Source organism: Homalodisca vitripennis, chromosome 1, assembly GCF_021130785.1.
Source record: "Homalodisca vitripennis isolate AUS2020 chromosome 1, UT_GWSS_2.1, whole genome shotgun sequence".
Classification (NCBI taxonomy): Eukaryota; Metazoa; Arthropoda; class Insecta; order Hemiptera; family Cicadellidae; genus Homalodisca; species Homalodisca vitripennis.
The window spans coordinates 161,458,335-161,482,415 of record NC_060207.1 but is presented as its reverse complement, the minus strand read 5'-3'; the positions used below and the strand labels follow the sequence as shown (position 1 = coordinate 161,482,415).

The following is a 24,081-nucleotide window of genomic DNA, read 5'->3' as shown; positions in this document are numbered from 1 at the left end:
TTAAAAAGTATCAAAATGATAGAAAATTTTACAAGGTAAAAATGGAAGTTATTGTTTCTGAGATTATTGATTGTTTTAATAAGTAGATAAACAGTTAGATGGTTGACTTTTAATGACTAGTTTATGAAAATATTAGATTTTGAACAATAGTTTGCACAAATATAAAATTGGTTTATTTTAAATGTGACCAATATTTAATCTTATCTACAGCACTTGTTGATTACTGATCTGCATGGTGGAACCTAACCAAGCAGTGTAAGATAAATGGTCCAACAATGTTCATGGGCAGTAACAATATAAATCATTAATATACAAAGGTATGCATTCAACCTGTGCTGTCATAAATAGATGATCTAAAAAACTCTGAAAAACATATCTGATTCAGCAAATCAGTAAAATGTCTATATCTAATATATGCAGATTTTATAATTTTTTGTCATGGAATTTTAGAGGCTTGTAAAAACTAGAGGTAGTATTCCTGATGATTCAACGTATCAAGTTTCTAATGAAGTACAAAGAAATCTTAGTCTTGAGATCAGGATATACATATATTCACCAATGAATGTGCAGTGGTGGTGGTGTAACTGCAACACATCAGTAAAAACATTATTTACTCTCAACAGCCATCATAGAATATTAAGACGAGAATGACTTATAGTGGCTTACTAACCTTATTGGCAGCATCAGTAGCCAAGTCATCGACACTGGTGGACCGCCTCTGAGCGGAAGCGGACTCCCTGCTTGAGTTGGAGTGTACTCCGCTAGAGGTCTCACTATGGTCTGGAGGAGATCCACCAAGCTCGCTTTGCTCTGGAGGAGAGGCTCCAGAGGCCTCAGTGCTCACGGAGTCTGAGCGAGGTGTTAGTTCATCCTGAGGCATTCCAGAATCTGCTCTGCGAAGACACCTTGGAGTGGTCTGAAAGTACAGATATTCCTTGATTAAATAATCAGTACTCATTAATTTATAAGATACCCTACTAGGATATTCTGGATTTGCCTAAGAAAATTCAAAATTTTTTGTATTTGAAAATTTAAGGCCAAATCTTGAACTTCAATTTGTATTTGATAAAACCCCAGAGGATACTTCCATTTCAACCTTGAAGTATCAGACATTCCCAAACTAACCACAAAATTAAATATGACCATTTCAAATCTTTCAAATTTTTATATGTGTATTGAAAATTACAAACAAACAATTTAATCTGGAAAATCTGTTTCTGTGTACTTTTATTTTACATCCATGTTATGGCCTTTGGTTATTCTAAAATTTTAAACCTTTAACCTTAAAAATGTTAGTTTGCAAAATTTCAATGGTATAATTATACAAAAGACATAACACATCAATCATTGTGACTACTGTCATTGCTATATTATGATTTTAAATAAGCATGCTCAATTAATGATACAAAACTCATACAGTAATATGATATTTTACTGTATTGTTACTGTTATTGTAAGTATTTCATGCTCATGAGTAAAGTTTGATAATCTAGCTTTCGTGTTTAAACTGCTAATCAAATGAAAAAATTCTTATTTGATATTTCATATTAATGTGAATATTAGAATATAAATAAGAACTTTTCTAAATCAGTTTATGCTTATTTTTGTGCAGAAATAAAAATTTTCTGAAGAACCACTTAAAATCTATTATTGTCTGAAGTAATCTCAAATAGAAATTAAAGAAGTTTAGTTAAGAAAACCTCTAGAGTGAACAGTAAAAATTGCAGACTAACAAAAAAGTAAAATAAGTAAATAAATGAAATCCACAACATGGCAGAATAAGAAAGAGTTAAACCTTAAAATGTAAAATTTGATCCAAGGAGATGTTAGGCTTAAGATCTTTTCCAGCACGATGAAAGATTTTGTAGTTAACAACTCACCAGTTGCTCATTGGCAGCAGACGTTGGAGGTGGTGGGGGTGGAGGGGAGGGGCCTGGAGGGGGAGGGAGGTCATTGTCCTCGTGGGGATCCGGTGTCAACAGAGGACTGGGATCCTCGTAGTCTCCAGTCCCAGGGATAAGCAAGTCACAGTTAGTGCGGGCGTATGTTACGTTGCCAGTGCGAACACACTCCAAAAGCTGCAAACCAAACCACCCCATGCTAGTTAGTTCCCACACCAAGCTTTATATTAAATATTAGTTCCTTTTCTAGGGTGTTACTTAAGTTAGCAAAGGAATTTGTAAAGAAAATTGGGACATTCACTCATAGTGGCTCTATTTTTTTCTCTAATAAGCTTGATATTTATACTGTACGTACTTTCATGATTGTAGCTATGATACAAATTTAAAGTACACAAAAATTGAGTAACTAAATATAGATAAAAATAAAATTAATTTGTTTGTAGAATAAATGTTAGAAAATAAATCAAAGAAATTTAAACCAAAATAAATAAACTATAAGTGTAAACGATCATTATTATCAATTGGTTGGTTAGTATTATTAACCTAATCGTGTTAAATGTTAGTTACTTTATAAACTAACAAAAAATAGACAATTTTCAATAAAAAAATACTAGAAAGTGGAGCATACATGGTTCAATACATAGCTAACTTGTTGAAAAAACAAACAAAAACAAGATAATTTGAGATATATATACACAGTGTTGTATGAAGATAACTAAATTAATCTCCAAAAGAAGCAACACCTGTTAGACATTACAAAAATCATACAATGAACAGTTTTGGAAAAGACATGAACAGGACTGTTGGGAGTGTTCTATTTTTCTATAGACAAAGAAAGACAAGGACTCAATTTTCTGACCTGATAGAGAAAATTGCATTAGCCACTCAACTGACATTCTGAGTTATATTATATTACATAGTTAATTTTCAGCTATTAGGGATATGAAACATATATTAAACCAATAACCTCAAAAATGGACAAAGCATTTTTTCACATGGGTTATGACAACAAGTTGCTTCAAATAATCTTGCTATATGGTGGGAAGGGTTAATTCAATGTAAATGTTGAGTTCAGCTTCATTTCAGATTTTAGACACTACACTGAGGAGACGAAGAAATGGAGCTGAATTCAACTTTCACAATAGGTTCTTGTTAACAAACCTTATTATCTTCAGAGGCAGTGTCACCATCACTTTGTTCAGCACCAGAAGCACTCAACATCGGTAGTTCACGCAGTCTCGCATAGTCTCCATCATCCTCTGAGTCTTCAGGACCTTTACTGCTACGACACTTCCTGTTAATAGAAAACGTAATAAGTAAAGGGAAGATCAGTTATTTTATCAACTTAAAAAAGTGAAACATCATCAACTTAATTTAAATCCGGGATAAAATTGTTATATGATAAAAATTTACGTGAAATATTACAACAGTAAATTTTTATTTTCAAATATTATTAAATCTTTCTTATTGCTGTGACAATACTTTATTATATGGTCAGCATCGATATCTGACAATATTTCCCTGATTTTTGGTTGGCAGTTTTTAAGATATATAGCATCAACACAGTTTATAAGCAATGGGCACCTGTTTGTTAAATGATATGACAAATTGAAATCTTACTTAGAGCTAGGGTCGAAGGTAACTTTGTGTTTTGTATTGGTAGGTTTCCTCAGCCACTCAAGCCTATCAGATGAAGAAGAATCTGGCGAATGCTTGGGAGTTGTTGGCTTAGGCCTCAGCCAGTAAATCTGTTCCTCCTCTCGATCCATCCAATCTTTAGCACTGCTGCTGGCCGAACCTGTCACATTGGACAATTGTTAGTCATAATCCAGTCAGAAACTGTGTAGCAACCATGAACTATCAAGAATATTTAGAAGTATTTTATTCATTTGTTATTGTTATAGAGTACCGTAAGTAATATAAATTGTTTTTATCAATATTTTACTTTAAGAATGTTAATATACTTATCAACCTTTTACTTCTTATACAGTACAATGAACCTCATGGAATCTAGTTGCTACTAGAGCAGCCTGAACAACAATATTCTGATAGTGGGTGGTGCATGCAACATTCTACTGTTGCCACTACATGTTTTCCCATATAGATTTGTTGCCTTGTCTGTCAAACTGTGTATGTATATAAAATTTAATATTAGAATAACCCTGTGATGTGGAGTTAATAACATAACAAAGTTTAATATATATATATATATTTATTATTATGATCATGACAAACTTTGTGACATTTAGAACTGACTGCTTGATAATATCTAAAATATATTTTTTATATCAATTTTGACAGTCCTTGGAAATACTAGTCTTATGCGTTTGTCAACCTGAACTTAAAAAAATTATGTACAGTATGAAAATAGGTTTTACTTAAAAAATTTACTATATTGTTAGACATAAGAATATTACCTTGACTTCCTCTGGCTTTCTTCTCCATGGCACACTTTTGGATAACTCCCATGATAGCCTTCTTGGGAGAGGACTCGGAGATTGTGTAGGTACGCCCATTGCCTACAACTAGCAGTGGCTGGGCATAGTCAGAGGTTGTGGAGAGCAAATCTACCTCTGTGACCAGTCGGATGGAGCGGGCTGAGCGGACTGCAGCCCGCCCGACAGTGATCCGTAGCTTGAACCTCCAATGCTGCTTGACTGTGAGTACCAGCCATAGCAGAACCCAGAGGAACAGGTGTACCACTGCGGCAACCACGCAGGCCAGCACTGCTGGGCTCAGGCTGCCACGGTACACCACAGTGCTGTCGTAGAGCAGTGGGGCCTCGCACACTGCCATTGCCAGCAGCACACAAAGCGCTGCGCAGTGTGTAAAGTAGCTCCAGCCCCGCCCTGTCTCGCTCTCGTGCAGGCTGATCACCCGACGTGCCCGCTCACGATTCACAAATGCGTTCAGCCTGTACATAACCACACTTCTTGGTAGGTTAGAAAGTAGAACACTTTTCAGGTTTTAGTTCATTTTTTGTGTACATAACACATCTACCTGACATGTACACAGACAAGCTAGATAAGCTGTTTCATTATCATAAAATTTGCTATCTGTGCAATAATATTCTAATTTTAAAATTGTGCTTGAGTGTATGCCTCAGTTTGTATTGTATAACATTTATATAAATTTGATATTGAGATGTAAAAATGAAATGTTGCATTGCATATTGTAACATTTTGCCATGGCTTGTTCTGTAAAGTCTTATCATTATATTCTTCTTCTTAAGTTAATGTTTAAACAATTTTTTTGAAATGACATTTTAACAAAAAAGTATGTACAAGATAAAAAGTGATAGTATTAAAATAAAATTGCAGTTGTAAAATAAATGAATCTATTGTCTTAATTGAAATGAACAAATGTAAACATGTGATACAGTGAACTAAAACCAAAAAAGTGTTCTTGTTCATAAAACTTTTAAATTAGTTAAAGCAAAGTCCAGAAGTCAGAAACCACACACCTGATTGAAATATTGAAACTTAAATAGTCTTCCACCACCTGCATTTTTAGAAGTATTTTTTAAATTGGAAATAAGAAGATTATTCCAAGCGATAAATAATGTGTAAGCAACTTACCGGCCATACCCATACAAGTAGAGAACAAGACTAGATTTGATGACTAGAAGGGATGAGAAGATGAACAATGCAAGGGTAATCTCTCGGTTGAGGAGGAAATGTTGAGGCATGCTTGGACTGAGACCGACACGTTGGTGAAGTAACGGTAGAGCTTCAGATGGTCCGATCACATGAACCTGGACAATATAAATCTTTATAGTAAAACATCCTTAATTTCAAACAAGAGATGTTACTATGTTTTTATACTAGAGGCAGTGTACACACCTTGTAGAGCACACTGACACCTGCATACATGAGGAGACACTGGGCCCCGTTAATCAACAGCTGGATGGAGAAGAGGGCTCCAAACCATTTATTCGTGTTCCAGAAGACGGCAGGATATCGGATCGCATACACAAAGAGAGCTAGAGCGTAGTTCAGCAGCTCAGGAGATACTGGGCCCCACTTGGGATCATCTAGAAATAAATTAATATAAGTACACAAATAATAACTAACAACTACATTATACCTTTAACAGAGAATTTTCAGAAATAGGTTTAGGACCAAAAAAAGTACATCAACATAAAATATTTAATTTAGCGTTTATTGAATGAAATACTCCTTATAGGATTACTTTACAAAGAAATTAATTCCCTCAAAGTTTCTTAGACTACACAACCTTACAAGATACAATAAGACAATACACATTTTGAAGGCTGATAAAAATGAAAACGCAAGACAAGACAAAAAACATAAAGAATAATACTATTAAAAACAAATGTGTAAAAATTAAAAGCATAATCTCCAAAATAACGTATTGAAGGCAAGACCGATTACAATTGTGGATTAAGAGGTGAGTACTGTTAAAAAGTTTGATTTGCTGTATTTACAAACATGAAAACAGAAGTATATTTCTTAAATGTTAGTAGCAGGAAAACATCGACCTTTGTCGATTTATCAGACTTAAAGAGGGATACTGTGGGATTCTGTGCTTCTAGAATATTTGCAGTTCAGTTCTTCATAGACCTATTAGTTACATTGACATAATTAACGCACTAATGAACTTATGATTTTTGTGAAAATTGAAAACGGAACATGATCTGCATAAGATATTTACTGTCTTTATTATAGGTAGTCAATAATCCACTTTACTGCCTGAAACAGGAGTCTTTAATAGAGCTCAACTTATTATAGCTTTTTACAATCTTTTTATTTCTGTACTAATAGTGTAAAACTTCAAATGTTAGACTCTAAATGAATTATATTTACTGAGTGCTTCTTACCATCCATAGAGAGCTCCTGCCCAGGGATACCAACACTGAGAGGCAGACTCTGCGGCTTGTCTGTGGGCGAGGCCGAGCTGGTGTCTTGTGGTAAAGGGGTCGGCAGGAAGCTCATATTCACATTGGGTGAGGAGGTCATGAAGCTCAAGACCACCAGGCGATCTCGTTGTGCCACCAAGAAATCCAGATCTGTACGCCAGATCATGTCTGGAAAAGTGTAAAGTTTGTTGGTGGTGAGAGTTACAAATGATTCATTCAAGTTTGTTATTGCTGGATATTCAAGTCTCATGCAGACTTCTGAGTTAAAGAAAAAATTGTTGTTTAACTTGATAAAATAATTTATGATAAACTTTTCCTTTTTGAGAATATGTAATTTCAAATATATTGTTTGCATATTGGCAGTATCAGATTCTGATTGATACCAATTTGCTGTTTTGTGGAATTTCATACTTGAACAGTTATTATTAAAATTACACTAGACACAATCATGTCAAAGTACATATTTTAAGCCAAATATGAGCAGAGGATATTTTAAATGTTACAATTTTCTATCTTGTCCAATTTAATTTTATGTTAGATATCTAACAGTGAATATGATTTGTTGTAGATAAAAAACACAAATTCAATTACACAAACCACCAGCAGATAAAAAAAAACAAAAACAAAACAGAAATCTCCCTACAGTAGCTCTTCTACTTAAAACCCTATTAAGCAAAGTATATACTGAGTATAGAATTCTTGTTTGGTCCTGTCTTCTAGAGTGGATTAGAATCGCTCCAGGAAGTTTGTTTGTTTAAGAAATTGCTTGTTGTGCCGTGAGACAGCTTGATTTCCCAACTGCTGGGCAAACCTTCTGTGGAACCTCCCCAAATTGGATTTCTGTTAAGTAAATTATGTTTCCATTCAATTTCGTATTGTTGTTTTCAACTTTTAATAATCCAAAGTTAGATTAAATAAAATCTGAAGTAACCAAAACTTAAATCTGTTATGTATTGTATTCCATTAAAAGGAATTGATAAAATTTAGAAACATCAAATAGCAGCTCTAATTTATGACAAATTATTGATATTTAACAATTAAAATATAACTTAAATAACTTTTTTACTTTTTTTCTGGCTGTACAGTACAGTACGCAGTTCCCTGTAGTAACTATTTATTCGATCAATTCTGTATTCATTTCAATTTAACAAACGTGTGTACAAAATCACCACGTAGTTCGAGTTTCAGCTACAACTCAGACCCGTTGGCCACACTTCACATATGAACGAACTGGCTGCAAACGAGAGCAAGATAATATACGCGATCGGTGCGCGTGGAAGAAATGAATGCATTTCGATGTTAGATAAGAAGAAGAACAGATTGTCGCGACGAGACGGTCGAGGGAGAAGGTTTCATAACAAGCAGCAGCTGCCGGTTCAGGCCCAGCTGACGCCAGAAAAACGAACAGCCGGGCCCGGGCGGACCCACAGAACAGATTGGGGCTTGAGTTTCACCTTCACAACCAACACCCGGCCAGGGCATGTATCGGCTAGCTGAGTGAGTGTCGCTACTGGTACAGATGTTCAGCATAGGTTCTCTGGCAAAACTGCAGCAACGATCTCTTTGCAACAGCTAAGCTCTCGGTTAAACGTCATAGCATCCACTGTTTTCACGATCATTCACAAACTCTTCAGAAAATGAAAAAAAGTTTGTTCTCATATCAAAAATCATTGTAAACAAATCATTGAAATACATCTAAATAATTTTCTTAAAAAGAACATATAATGGTGTTAACACGGGAGTATTCGATCACTAAAGAGATGTTTGTGATCTTAGTGACAGCTGGAGGAGCAACTGATTCGTGTATTTATTCTTTAGATCTACTTAATTTTTTGCTTAATTTAAATTAATCCTTGAAGGTGATATAGTAAAACTGTTATTTAAATGTAATTTCTTTACATTTGGTTACTATCGTTATGGGTTGTAGTAATAAATTATTCGCGGTAAGGACAAAACATCCTTCATATTTGGATTTAACGTTATTAAATATATGATAGTACCTTGGTTTATTGTCAATTTAAAATTGTAGACGAAATGTATAGTTCATAATTTAGTACATAAACAATATAAATTTCCCAACTACATAACCAGTGAACGCAGTGAAGATAAACCCTAACCCTGAGTTTGAGTCAGAGAAGGAAGTGAGACAAAACAATAGGCCACATTCTACAATAATACAAGACACTGAAATAACCTAGCTACACATACACCTATCGTCACTAGGTCTGCTCACTTTTGTCTTAGACGTGTTAGTTTATTCCCATTCCGCAATCTCCACTCTCACTGTGTTTAGTAACAAAGCACGTTTTCTAAACGACCTACATACTTTGCTCATCAGTCCTTGGTCTAAATCCAAAAACAACCTTTGGCTGTGAACGACAAATTTTATTTGGTGCTGAAAGAAGTCGAAGTCAAGAGTGAACGAGCAAGGACAGATAATGTTCTCTTCTACCTGCCCGAGGGTAACAGCTGTCAGGCCACCCCACCTAAAACAGCTGTTTCACTTAATCAGGGTGTAACAGAAGTTTATGATTTCCTTCATCTCCGGGAATTCAAGGAGGACTGGAGAACAACCAACCGTGCATATCAACTTCTAAGAACCAACTCATCGCAGCGGAAGGATTGAAATAGTTTCTGTTTGATGATGATTCAGAAAATAGATATAGCAATAAAAGGAAACGAATTCAACAAGTGAGTCCGGCGCCGGCTGTCTTTGTGTATGTTTTTTTATCTATTCAGAGTAACACGTTCCAGATGCGGTGTGCTCAGTACGCCACGTGTAGTAGACGCCGACAGTCCCATCTCTGACTTTAACAACTGATAGTCCTTTCTGTAAGATACGTTTTGAAAATTATTAATGGAATTTGTTCACAAAATTTGTTCTCAACAAAATTATTCCACGAGATTTCAGTGAGATACAGCGGTTTCCACAGAAAGGAACAAAATCATAGCGACAAATTATGATCAACAAACTGGTAGACACGCAGTGCTTACAAATTAATTTCTTGAAATAAGGTTTGGAATGTCAGCTGCAAATGACGTCTTCTATACCGGGATTCTGAACTTGGCTAGATTTGAGGTATGTTGTTGATATCTACTTGAATTTTTCAGAGACCAATTCCTCCAAAACATGAAATAGAATATTAATAATGCATTTTGAGTAAAGGTGAAATCTACAAAAATACTCGTAAATAATGTAGATTTGAATGATTGGTTGCATTAAAATACGGTGAAATAAGAAACTGCACTTTTTATTACTGAAGAGGAAACGCGAAAAGAGAGAAACTCAAAGTCGATACAAAGAGTTTTCACCAAGAGGGTGAACTTTCAATTGCTTGTCCGCTTTTTTAAGGCCTTACCCTAACGCAAATTAAAAGGTCTTTTGTTTCGTTCCCTCAGAAAGAAACAGCAATACCAGAGGCATTCAGGGTGGCCGATCCCACTTTCATTAGGCTGCAGATTTACGGAGCTCAGAAACATGGGGTCATTAATCATTTTTGGCTGCTTATAAAAGTGTTCTCTGCGATATTAAAGGGGGTTGGGGAGGAGCTAACGTGGAGATTATGACTAGGAGGTGGGAGGCAGGGGGTTCTTGGACACGCCTGTGACAAAATTTAACGTGTGTCGCGTCGCGTTATGATAAAATACGTACGAAAAGATGATTGTGATAGCACATAACTACAAAACAATAAGTAATAAGTTCTACATTTTATTACACTAAATGGTGGTTCCTAAAACGTATAGAAAACTATTAAATATACAAATAAAAGAAACTACACTTTAATTTTTAAGAGAGAATTGAACCTGGATAATAATTAAATTATATTTTTGTTAGAAATTTTATGACATCCAAAAAAGTTTACTCATCCTGAGCGTAAAGTCTTATAAGAAGAAAATTATGGAAAGTTTCTTAGCATTAAGAATATAATATAAATTATTCATTATAAATATTTGAACTAAGAGTATAACATTAGTTATTAGAAGGCATGAATCGTGAAAGCAAACAAATGGTTCCTGCAAATATTATAGGCGGGTTTAAATGTTAATGCCGCTTGCTACGTTATGGTTGAACAAAAGATTTTTTTACAAATGATCGAATGTATCGTCATGAAAATAAAATGACGTGTCGATTGCAAATGATTTAGGTGGTATACTATTTACTAGTATGTAATCGGTGCTTAGAGCGTACAAAAGTTAATAGTATTTAAATAGAAAACATATTCGAGGGGGAACTATTCTATAAATAGTTGAGTTGTAGGCACCATGTTAAATAGTAGCCTTAATCATGCTCTCGAGTTCGTGACTCCCTCCATTACCACCAGAGTTATGTCATGTCGCCCGACACAGAGGTCGCATGTCGGTCCCCATAATATCCCACACAGTCTCAAATTCGCCCACCCATATTTATTGCCACTATTGGTTTCCATCATTTATATTTTAAATCAATTTTCTCTGCCCCGCCTTCAAAACGCAACTTCTTGACACCTCTTTACTCCGCCAGGCAAATAAACAAACTCAAGTTCAACCGTCACCTTTTACAAAAGTACTCAAACTCGAGCCACAAACACTCGACTCCGTATTGAAACAATGACACTGAGAAACTCAGCCTCTTTTGTCTCAAAGATTCAAACCGGCTTGAAAGGGCTGTGAGAAAAGTGTAATTTCAAAAGATCGCCGCGACTGAAGGAAGGACTCGCCTCTCTTTACTCCCGTCTCTTTTGTATTCGCTCTAGGTCAGGTAACCCGCGTTGGTTTGAGTTAGGCCGCTGTCTGTGTTAAGATGAGTCATGCTACAGAAAGATATTGAAGGTTTCTAGAATTTTATATTAAATTTAGGATTATAGTTCATCTATGTAGCGATGTATTATTTTCTTGATTTTGAGAACACTAGATAATTCTAAAGCCCATCAGGACTATTTTTATTAAGGGCAAGGTTCGATTAGATTTTAAAAGTTATCTTACCTTTTGGCAGAAACCCGGCTTGTATGAGGCGTGCCTCCATAAGTAGCCTAGGTAGCAGTAGGCAGAAGGCGGCGATGATGTGGAGTAAGGGCGCTGTGGGTCCAGAGTGTCTCCAGAAGCCCCTCGGGCCGCCGCCGCCGAGGGAAACGGAGTTGGGAGGATCCACGGAGCAAGTGCTCATACTCCGTCCAAGCTTGAAACCGTCATTGGCGAGATTGCCTACCTTGAAGACAGCAGTTGCTAGAAACACAGGCAGCAGGAGCACGGCGGTGCCCGTGAGGACGACATAGGCGTGAAGTTCCAGGCGGGGGGCGGAGGCGGCAGGCCATGCCAGGTCCAGGTAGTCTGCAAAGGCAGAGAGAGTCAGAGAACGCAGTAAATGTGACTTTCACAGAGGGAAAATTTCAAGGAAGGTGATGTTTTTACTTAACAACTAATGCCAATGGGTTTAATATATCGAAAGAAGAATTTGGACTATTATAATGCTACCGGTCCTTTCTCGTGTTAAAACGAAATGTCAAAATGGGAATGGAGGACACATTATTACTAATTAACTTTAAGATTTTAATTGCATTGTAAACCTGCAAGGCTGTACGAAGTTGAGTTTGTGGAAAATGCGGACTGGGATACGAGAGATAACAGATATAAGTTGTGTACTCTATCCATGCAGTTAATACTGATCCTCCAGAAAACAAAATAGATTAATTTACTTTATTTTATTAAAAACATCTGGGCATCAAGTAATTTAGGTATATTTTTATAACTAAATTAAATGTATTATTTTACTAGATAAAGTAAAGAAATATGCTGATTTATAAAGAGCTAACAAAACTAAATGATTGTGTGTAAAGCCAGTAAGAGCGATAAAGGAACGCACACATATCAGATACGTGATTAGGAAAACAATCATCATGGTGGTAACGATTTGAAATGATTGTTATCGTCTATTCCTCCAGAATACAGGGTTTTGTTTGGTTAGCTGACAATCACGTGATGTAGTGTTTTATTTGTTTGATGTAAAATAGTCCAGCTGATCCGGCACGCTTATTACCACCACTTTACACATTTAGGCGATATAATTAGGCCCCGGAGGCCGGATCCGGGCTTTATTAACATTTTACGTAAACAACCTTGAAAGAGATTAAGTCCAGCTTTGTAGTGTGACGGGATACAATATGAAACATAGAGAATTCTTGGTTTCGGGTTTGTAGTAGTTATATATCGTATAATGAGAAATATGTATCGAGACTCACAGCGAAATGTAGTCAATTACTGTGCTTGTTTTTCTACACGTGTTTATATTGAATATCTCAACGCACTATTGAACTTGTCACGTTTACTATTGATAACGCCATTATCGTTGGGCGCCTGATGGCGTTCTGAATCAAGTGATGGTACGCGCGTTATCATTTCCCACAACGCCATCATTTTGTTAGTCGCAATTAGTGAAGCTCACAGTTCTCTCGAAGAGTTAAATTTTATTAGCTTTCTCGTCATTTCTGCACTGCAAAATGGGCGGCAATAATTGTAAAGGACTAGGAAACTGTACTGTCGCAATCTTAATAAACGGATAATTTTGAGTCTGAACTGGAGGTTTGAATATTTGGAGTAATAGTGAAAGTAAAAATTGAGTTTGAACGTCCCGAACATATTCAGACATTACTCAACCATCGTATGACTTGTTTTTGATGTCCTGCACAAAAAATGAATCAAACCCCAATTAGCGTCACCGGCACCTAAAACGAAAATGTTGGGCTACATTCTGATGACACGGATGACGTCATTATTTTTAATTGTATGGACTAAAATAGCTAGCTTTTATAGCTCTCCAACATTACCATACTGTATACACACTATAAGCCAAGCTTCTTTAATGTTTTATTATTTACAACATAACATAGCCTTATAAAGTTTGATCATCAGTGAACGTGATTGCTATTTTAATGGGAAGATGGTTACAAAAACGCAATGTTCGTAATTATATTTGATTTTATGTTGTTTATCCTATAATACTGTCTACCCTGACAGGTTAATCATCCTTAATTAAGACGTAAGATCTATATGCAGTACATAAACTTCTGATATGGAAATAAGTCCAACCTTGTACCCTATTAACGATCCTTTATTACAAATGTATTTACGTGTTTCTATAAATTTTGTTGATACAACGGTCGTTAGTTATGATAAACTAACAGCATATCTGAAAAATAAAAAGAATTGAAAGTAAAACAATATAATTATTTTTAATGCAAAACTTAAATTAAAATAAATTTAGCCTCCAAACAGAGCAAACATCGTCAAGGTATGGAATCTCACAGAAAATTAGTTTACTGAGGAAAATGAGAGAGGGATCTAAGCTTTTCTTCTCCGTCTCGGAGGGGACTTGACGTCGAATCTCATTTTCCCTCTATTACCATTTTTGTAATTTAAGACTACAATTATTCATACCATTTCGAACTTGGCAGGCTAGAGCTTTTAGGTTAAATCACACGGTTAGGTAATCCCAATTAACAATATGTGCGTGTTAGACAAGATATTCTAATTGTGTTCTTATTTTAGCTTTGTCACCTATGAGTTGGTACCGCCTAAACACAACCAACCCGATATATTGTTAATCAAAGCAATGAAGTTTAGAGACCCTCCCCTCCTAGTGTCGTTGAGGGGAGGGATAGATAGTGTGAAGTAAGGGGACAAAAGGTATTGTTGACTCAAGAAAAGCCGTTGGGGACGTGGGAAACACGTTATATTATTGGATTAAAACCTACTTTATCAATTTAACTACTTTATAAATCTACGAGAATTTGGTATCGTACAGTCAAGAGCGCAACTAAATCAGCGGCAGCTCTATAAAGTTTTACTTGAGTAAGGATATTTTGGCAAAGTCTAATCTGGATATTTACTCAAAGTTTGGAATGGATAATAATGTTTGATTTCCACACACTCAACATAAGTACATTCTAAATTATTTTTTTAGTAAAAAAGGGGGCACATATTTTATTAGGACAACCAATGGTTTTTTCGATATAAATGTTCAAAACAAGAAATATTTTTTTCAGAAAAGATGAAATTTTTAATGATTATACAACATTATATTCTCGTTATAGACTAGTTACGTTTTATAAACGAGTCAAATCAGGAGGAATTTTAGATTAAAATAAAAGATTAATTTGTCATTCCGAGTAAAATGTCACCACAATCAACCTACTAAAACATTATAATTCTTATAGATGATTTGCCTTATTTTCTTGCCAAGTTTTAATATTCCATACAGTACAAGAATAGATATCAACATATAAATACGCTTATGTCAAAATAAAAATGTACTGTTATTGGGTGCAAATTCCGTGTACAGCGAGCGTATGGCAGTGTCGGTTTAGCAAAAGTGCACCCTCAGTAAATGTACTGTTATTGGGTGCAAATTCCGTGTACAGCGAGCGTATGGCAGTGTCGGTTTAGCAAAAGTGCACCCTCAGTAAATGTACTGTTATTGGGTGCAAATTCCGTGTACAGCGAGCGTATGGCAGTGTCGGTTTAGCAAAAGTGCACCCTCAGTAAATGTACTGTTATTGGGTGCAAATTCCGTGTACAGCGAGCGTATGGCAGTGTCGGTTTAGCAAAAGTGCACCCTCAGTAAATGTACTGTTATTGGGTGCAAATTCCGTGTACAGCGAGCGTATGGCAGTGTCGGTTTAGCAAAAGTGCACCCTCAGTAAATGTACTGTTATTGGGTGCAAATTCCGTGTACAGCGAGCGTATGGTAGTGTCGGCTTAGCAAAAGTGCACCCTCAGTAAATGTACTGTTATTGGGTGCAAATTCCGTGTACAGCGAGCGTATGGCAGTGTCGGTTTAGCAAAAGTGCACCCTCAGTAAATGTACTGTTATTGGGTGCAAATTCCGTGTACAGCGAGCGTATGGCAGTGTCGGTTTAGCAAAAGTGCACCCTCAGTAAATGTACTGTTATTGGGTGCAAATTCCGTGTACAGCGAGCGTATGGCAGTGTCGGTTTAGCAAAAGTGCACCCTCAGTAAATGTACTGTTATTGGGTGCAAATTCCGTGTACAGCGAGCGTATGGCAGTGTCGGTTTAGCAAAAGTGCACCCTCAGTAAATGTACTGTTATTGGGTGCAAATTCCGTGTACAGCGAGCGTATGGTAGTGTCGGTTTAGCAAAAGTGCACCCTCAGTAAATGTACTGTTATTGGGTGCAAATTCCGTGTACAGCGAGCGTATGGCAGTGTCGGTTTAGCAAAAGTGCACCCTCAGTAAATGTACTGTTATTGGGTGCAAATTCCGTGTACAGCGAGCGTATGGCAGTGTCGGTTTAGCAAAAGTGCATCCTCAGTAAATGTACTGTTATTGGGTGCAAATTCCGTGTACAGCGAGCGTATGGCAGTGTCGGTTTAGCAAAAGTGCACCCTCAGTAAATGTACTGTTATTGGGTGCAAATTCCGTGTACAGCGAGCGTATGGCAGTGTCGGTTTAGCAAAAGTGCACCCTCAGTAAATGCACGGTTGGGAGTGGGGGTGGTTTGAATTAACCATCATTGTGCGATAGGGTCATGTTGACGTTATATGAGCTGCAGTCCCCTGTCCACAGTCCACCGTCCCCTGTCCACCAACTAAACCCGATTACTGCGGTGTAAACACAATTGTTTTTGTCGTTAATGGACCGGCCGGGAGACGCGGGATGGTGGAGTTCATTAAACTGGCGGTATTGTGCATGGTGTGCGTGCGTGCGTGTGTGAGTACGTATTTACATAGTGAGGTCCGCTCGACTTGGCAGCCGCTTTTGTTTGGGTTATAAACAATCAGACAAGTTGTCTGGACCGGGACTGGCCGGAAGGAATGTGAGAATACCTTGGATATTCGACTTTGTTGCCTACAAAATGAAAATATATCCAATCCGACATAAGAAAGTACAATAATGACGTGAGGAGCTTAAACGGGGGTTTATGGCATCATAAATGTAATTAAAAAATATATAAATATATTTTTAAGGACGATGTATAAGAAAAACGTAATCTGTTTTCGATTGATTATTTTTAATCATACATTCAAAGCTTAGGAAAATATACAAAATCTTTTAATAGTTCAACGAACATAATTTGTAGCCCCATAGAAAAGTAATTTGGAACATTTTGAATTTAGGTTAATGGAAAAGTCAGATGACGATATTATTTTTTTTTACAACAAGCAAGGTGTTGGCGCATTTTCATCTTAGGATATGTGATAGCCATATCACAAATTTTAAAACATGTAAATTCTTTTAAGTTATTAATTCACATACCTAAACACTATAACAAATCGTATACTTATCTTCATCAGATTTTCTTTCAGCCGTTATAAAAAAAACTGGCCAAAATGACTAGCGTACTTTTTATTTTGGTGTTTGACATTACATGATTAAGTGCAATTCTCTAAAGATTAACGTTCCTCAAATGCGTATAGTTTCTCGTGGATTGGTCACAAAAAGTCTATTTTTCGTCTTCAGGCAAGGTGTCTTTATGTGTAGTATACAGCTATATGTTATTTTACAGTAATTGGACACAGTAAGGACTGTGACCAAAAATTAAAAAAAAACAACTCAACTTTGAACTACCGCTTAAAAATTACCAAAAAAATCGATAAAAAAACCTTGAAATGAAAAACCATAAACATAGAATTTTATCGACAATAATTACAATAATTGATAAGAATAGAATATTGGGTACTGTTCGTCCTCATCGTTTATAGAGAAATTTAATTAAATATAACTATCTATGCATAGAGAATATATGTAATAAACTGGAGTTACACAGCAATACCGAGGCTTGCTTCGTTTTAGACTGATATCTAAAAAATGCATCGTTTGTGCTCTCCAGAACATAATTAATTTGTTATTTTTCTTTCAGACAGTAGTGACAGTGCAAGTGCTTTGTCATACATGAGAAAAACAAGTTTAATCCTAACTATTAATCAAACTATGAAAGTGGATGGTACTCACCGAGAAACCGAAGGCCCGACTGGAAGGCGATGTAGGCTTGTAGTCCGACAGCACTGAGTCCGTACCAGACGCTCCAGAGACTGTTGAGGTGCGCGTGGCAGCACGATCGTTTGCCGGGAGCCGGCCTGGGGCTAGGAGGTACCACGGTCACCTTGCGGGGTTCTCGGTCCGCGACCAGCCCGCCGTTCATGGTGCGTCTGTAACACAGGGCCGCAGTCACTAGTGAGGACATCACTCCGTCACATACCGCGAGTCGCTGTAGACTGGCTCCGGGGTCCGGGTCTGGCCGGTGGCTGCAGGAGCACAGATTTGGAAGGGGGCCAGGTGCTCGGCGCGGCGGCCTCGGCAGGTGTGCTCCGAGATTCCGGGGCCGGACATCTGCCTAGCCCCCGGCCCGAGGTTTGACACGGCGCCACCTGCCGCCTGTTAGCACAATCACTGTTTACTTCCACACACACACCTGTTACACCTACGGACGACTGTACCGAGTGCAGTGGACGGGGTATGTATGGGAAGTGGACAACTGCTAGGTCTCGGCCACTTGTGCCTTGTAGATCCGCTACTTCGATTTCCCTTACGACATTCCTTTGACAAGATAAAACCAGTACCATACAATCTGTCCGAAAATCGCTCGACGAAACGGAACTGTTGAATTGGTCCTACATTCCTGTTAGATCTAATGAAAAGATATCCTAAGAGCATGTGCCATTTTCCTAAAAGATTTGTATGAATGTATGAATTATACTCGTGTATAATAATTTACAACTGTAATTATTCACGTCTTTTTTGTAGCCTGTTGGACAATGATGAAGCATTCTTATCTTGTCATGAAGGCAACGGAAAATTATAGCAAGCTACTCATTTCAACAAACACAAACTTTAGTAGGGTACGGTTTTCATCATATAAAAAACCATACAATATTGCATATTGGCCAATATTTCATATTACAAAATGGTCCTGCAAGGAAGATGAGTTAAAAAGTCTTAATTCCAGATATTTTTTACGGTATTTAGTTTTCAAAAAATCATATGTCGAAGATTGGCCAATAAGAATATCTCTAATCACATTATACCACTTTAAGCTACTATATATCCTAACGATAAAAAGTATTTAAACATTCTGTTGGGATCCGGTATTCCAATATAATTTTATTCCAAAAAAGATTGTATGTGTCACAAAATTTAATTTTCATCGTTCATCTTTAAATTAGACACTATATCAACAGGCTAGTTTTTTTTAATAAAATATTTTTAAAAATCACCATCATCTAAAATTTATTACACGCTCTAAAATCAAATTATTGCTTAAATAAAATATATGACTGAACTGAGACGAAGTACACTCACTCTAGCTAGACATATAACAGAATACAATATTGACCTCTGAGAAATTTGAGAAGTAATACATTTTTTCTTATTTACAGTTAAGGTATACAGAGGTAAGAACTACTTTTTACTTCTCAAATATTTCCCCAACATTTATTGATAACAAATCTGGCGTACATTAAATTGTAGCTATAAATCCGAAAGGTTCCAAATGAAATATGAGAAAAGCAAGACCTCTTTGTGAGGTGTTCTGATCAATTTACTGTATTGTGCAGCCCAAAGATAATTTTTTTCCGCGAAGTGACACTTCAAAACATGGATTGCTAAGGTCTACGTATGATATTCGATCAATGTCAAGATGAATATTTTGTATTTGGCAAGACCCATTATAGGGAACGGCGCCACGGCGGGGAATGTCAACCAACACATGAAGAAAGAGAGTGCTCCCTATAGTAACCCTTGTGTGATGGATGGAAGGAACGACAACGGGAATGATGGATCAGGAACGCATCAAGGCCGTGTTGGGTGATCTCTTATGCTTTTATGGAGCAATACATAATTTAAGCGGAAGTGGAAGAATTTCAGTAATTACAGCCAAATAGTCTACTAGTGTAGTAATCTCTAATTCGAAATAAATTTTCCATTTTATGCCTTCTCTTCAATGTGTGGTGGAACCTTTATGGCCAACACACATTATTAGTTATTTAACCATGGTGGAACATGAACATATGACATATTGAGTTTTATATATTATGTTTTAAAGCTAGTATATTCACTAGTGTATTCACATAATATACAGCACATGTTACCCCATGTGATGGACTGAATTTGGTGCGAACATATTTTACATGTATGGTCAGAAAACCATAAATAGACAGATAACCAACACCTCAGGTGAATGAATAAATAAAATATTAGATAATTACACAAACACGATTAGAGACGAATCTATTCGAGTTATTTTACTTTATATCGGCACAATAATCAGAATTAGAGGCTTATAAAATTCATACATTAACATACCTGATATAATAAAATTATAGACTTTATTACTTTAAATAATTTCAAAACTCCAAATAAAGTAACTGCAACAATAAATAAGCTTCTCTATTCATTAAATACACAGGTCGTTGAAATCTGTTCTTCTACCAAGGACTTTTGCTTCTAACGTATCCTTCTTGCTAAGAAGACACATATAACACAAAGAGTTTTACAAAATGCATTAATGATTCAATAATATAAAATACGAGTAGTTAAGAACCCAACACTTAGGCCTAACTGTAACTTATAACTATTAAATGAGGGTTTCAGCAAGAAGTTTTAATATTTTTACTATTTCGTTTTTGTATTTAATAAAATTTAAACTGAGCTCAAATTGGTATAACATAAAATGTCAGTTTTGTATACAAATTACCGCCTTTCTGAAACATAAAACGTGCTATCAGTGTGTGAATACATTTTTATCGAAACCTCCCACATCACGCATAATGGTTTTAACCCTGTTTACAAGGGAAAGGGAAAGATGATGTAAAATCTCCCACCCTTCGCTTTTAACAGCCCTTTGAGCAATCACCTGTCTTCCGCCCTTATCTCTGACTGACTTGCCTTTCGAGCACGGAGAGCGGCACGCTACGCTGATCCTGAAATCAGTTTTGATTTTGCTTTATTTTTGAAATTATACCAAAGGTACAAAAAACCCAGGGCAATAAACAGTTTCATATGCGAATTTATTTAAGAATGTAATATTAAATGTTAAGAAAAAATTAAATGTCCCATTCGGGACAAAACTAACACTATGCTGTAAGTTGCTTATGGATGACAAAACTAAGTAGGTATGTTAAAAATATTGTATACTGTTAATATAAGGGAACAAAATGTAATTATTTAAACAAAAACACTATATGTCTTAGTTTCAGGGGTAACCGAACAACCACAAATTTAGGTCCACGTTATCGGGTTCCAAGATATGTGTTGACAGTTCAGTCTAATGGAAAACAAAAGACTATTGTTTCCATTAATTATAACCAACCTCAAGCACAAAGTGGTAGGTACACGGTTCATGACGATTATGTGCATGTGATTATTCGTGCCACGTGAACATTACAATGCGTGTTAGGTTCTTGTATGTTCCTATTCTGACATATTTTCGGATTTGGTGGCCAACATTCATCCCATGTTACGGTTGTAGCTTTTCTTGTCCAGACCGATCGGCAAGGCGTCGATGGACCGTGTACAATACGTGTTGACCAGTCACTCAGCTCCTGTATGGCGGGCCATGCTTGAGGGTGGACGTGAAAGATGTTGGGGGATTATAGCGGAGACCCCCCGGAGCGTCGTGTGCCGCTGCCGCCAGACCGCTTCCCATCTGTTGCCGGTCGATTTGCAGCCACGCGCCCGACCCAGTAAGACACGCCCCTGACCGGCTCTGCTGGCCTGACCTGAGGGCTTGACCCTAGACGTACAAGTAGGGATATGGTCACCTGGCTGCATATAATAAGCAAACTCCAGAGTACACTCCGTGCAATAAATAGCTATCATTGTGTAGTTCCAATTGCACCTTTAGATGGTCACCTGGCTGCATATAATAAGCAAACTCCAGAGTACACTCCGTGCAATAAATAGCTATCATTGTGTAGGTCCAATTGCACCTTTAGATGGTCACCTGGCTGCATATAATAAGCAAACTCCAGAGTACACTCCGTGCAATAAATAGCTATCATTGTGTAGTTCCAATTGCACCTTTAGATGGTCACCTGGCTGCATATAATAAGCAAACTCCAGAGTACACTCCGTGCAATAAATAGCTATCATTGTGTAGTTCCAATTGCACCTTTAGATGGTCACCTGGCTGCATATAATAAGCAAACTCCAGAGTACACTCCGTGCAATAAATAGCTATCATTGTGTAGTTCCAATTGCACCTTTAGATACACGAGTTTAGTTTCATATGGGGCTAAATTAAAGATGGCTGCCAGCAAAGGCGGCTCTTAATCTTAATTACAAGATATGGATACGACACACTACGTGTCGCGTACCAGTCTTCGCTTAGGTGTCATACAGCATTTCAAGACTACAGTGCATTTCATCTTGAGATGTCCTGCAGAAAGACAGATGAACAGACAAGGAATCATACAGAAAGGAAAATTAATGACCCAGAAGTCATCAAAACCATCATGAAGTTGTCATCAAATATTGATGAGTCATCATCATTTTTGGCTGTGTGCTATCAACATGAATAATAATAGTCGCATCAGGTGGTCCAAGATCTTGAATTACTTCCTTGAACAAAAAATTTCGCCGTGATTCGTTTACTTGAAATACGTCAACATCAATAATAGCAATTACTGGTCTGTGATCACTTTGTTTCAATTCAGATCTCCCATAGTACACTAGTTGGCCTGAACTCCATTCACTGTCTGATTCAGGGATTTGTTTTCTTCTTATCCAAAGAACTCTATCGGTCAGAGAAATTGTGACAGCCTAATTCAATGATGCTCAGTAGATTCCCATGAACGAATCATATAACTCATTCTTGACAATGTACAAATGAAGTTTCATCAACTTTAAAGTCTAAACATGAAATCTTTCTCGAGTTACCAGGAGCGAGTAGTTAAGCTTTTGTGTTCCTGCGACGAATGTGAAAATCTCATATAATTATACTCAGCTAGTTTAAAAATGTATTTATTCTGCGATTTTATCGTTGTTATCATGGTTACACATAAGATCCCAATGTATGAATGTTCAATAACCCTCAGCTGAGTTGGAATGACATACGCATAGAGTAACGTATTAAATCGACATACGCTATCATCGAACTCGATGTTACCTAACTAGAAATGAAGCTTCGTGCAAAGTTTTAAATTTATAGGTCAGTTTATTCTTGAAATATCGCGCTGATATACAGACAGAAATGAAAATCTTCCAACCTCTCAAGTTCATAGAAAATATCATGACTGAGATTTGGGGAAAATACCAATGTGTTTTTACCTAGTTCTTTACAATTAGAGAAAAAAAGCAAAAAGTGGCGCGAAACTGCACGACACACGAGCAATTTGTGACTGAGTAGCAACAGGTATGAATGTGTGATCATGTTGTGCATTGCGCGTGGACAATTTGTAGCAGCGCATGAGTTGTAAACAACAAACGCAACTCTCCTTTACGTTAGGCAATGTATCAGAACAATGGTCTGCAAATCTAACAATATTTTCCTATAAAAACAGTACACAATTTAATTACTGGCTAGCTTGTTATGTAATAAAACACAATACAACCTTAGATGTCTCACTAAACTAGTGCCGGACCAATAGATCCTATCTACTGTAGTACTAGGCCTGTACTTCAGACTGCGCTGTGAACAATTGTTCCGGTCAGACTTCTATTTTCTTTTTATCGTTATAGAGAGTGGCAGTGAGGTATCGCAGGACATGACGCTAGACTGGCTTACGACAATGTGAATTTGAAAGGAGATTATAAACTGCGAAATATGAATGCAAAATTGAAAAAACAATCGTGTGTGAAAATACTCACAGTTATCTTATAACATCTAATAAAGACGAAAGGTACAAACAAGTGCAATGAATTAACGTAGATGTAATGGATAGGGTGTTACTTAATTAAACTTTGCTGTTTGAACACCTCTGCAACACGCCCCGACAACATAACTGAAGGTATCAGTTAGCCCTAATTGTAGAAAACTGAGAAATGGTGTGAAAGGATCAACCAATAAGACATATAATTTAAATCAATGTAGCTATAATACTAACGACCGACAGGCTAATTAACATTTTATTAATTTAAGTAAGTTGAAAACGAATTATTCTTATACTAACTATTTTAGTTATGATGTACTTTATTAACACTGGATAAGTTCCATGGCATTGACAGTAACTTAACGTGAGTACGTGTGCGAGTGTGTGGAGACGCTTCCAATATTTTGTCTACTTTTAGCTGGACGGCCTAGAACAATTTGATTTGCAGTTGTACTAACGTTCATTATATAATACTAACTGCAGAAAATGTATAAACATTTCA

The 24,081-nt window shown here is 36.7% G+C and overlaps 1 protein-coding gene across 3 annotated transcripts in view; it reads right to left on the bottom strand.

The window, feature by feature from the left end:
• LOC124375224 (protein tincar) overlaps positions 1-24,081 on the bottom strand; it is a 450,528-nt gene that overhangs the window by 6,358 nt on the left and 420,089 nt on the right. Inside the window, exons 9-18 of one of the 3 annotated variants that reach the window (XM_046833357.1) lie at positions 17,725-17,921; positions 11,743-12,087; positions 6,742-6,948; positions 5,744-5,934; positions 5,480-5,655; positions 4,319-4,830; positions 3,522-3,699; positions 3,063-3,195; positions 1,881-2,078; positions 671-916 (exon numbers count right to left, since the gene is read on the bottom strand). In XM_046833357.1, the coding sequence (XP_046689313.1) occupies positions 671-916; positions 1,881-2,078; positions 3,063-3,195; positions 3,522-3,699; positions 4,319-4,830; positions 5,480-5,655; positions 5,744-5,934; positions 6,742-6,948; positions 11,743-12,087; positions 17,725-17,914 (2,376 nt within the window). In that variant the 5' untranslated portion in view covers positions 17,915-17,921. The remainder of the gene's footprint in view (positions 1-670; positions 917-1,880; positions 2,079-3,062; positions 3,196-3,521; positions 3,700-4,318; positions 4,831-5,479; positions 5,656-5,743; positions 5,935-6,741; positions 6,949-11,742; positions 12,088-17,724; positions 17,922-24,081) is intronic. The other 2 variants (XM_046833358.1, XM_046833359.1) reach the window with 2 other exon arrangements.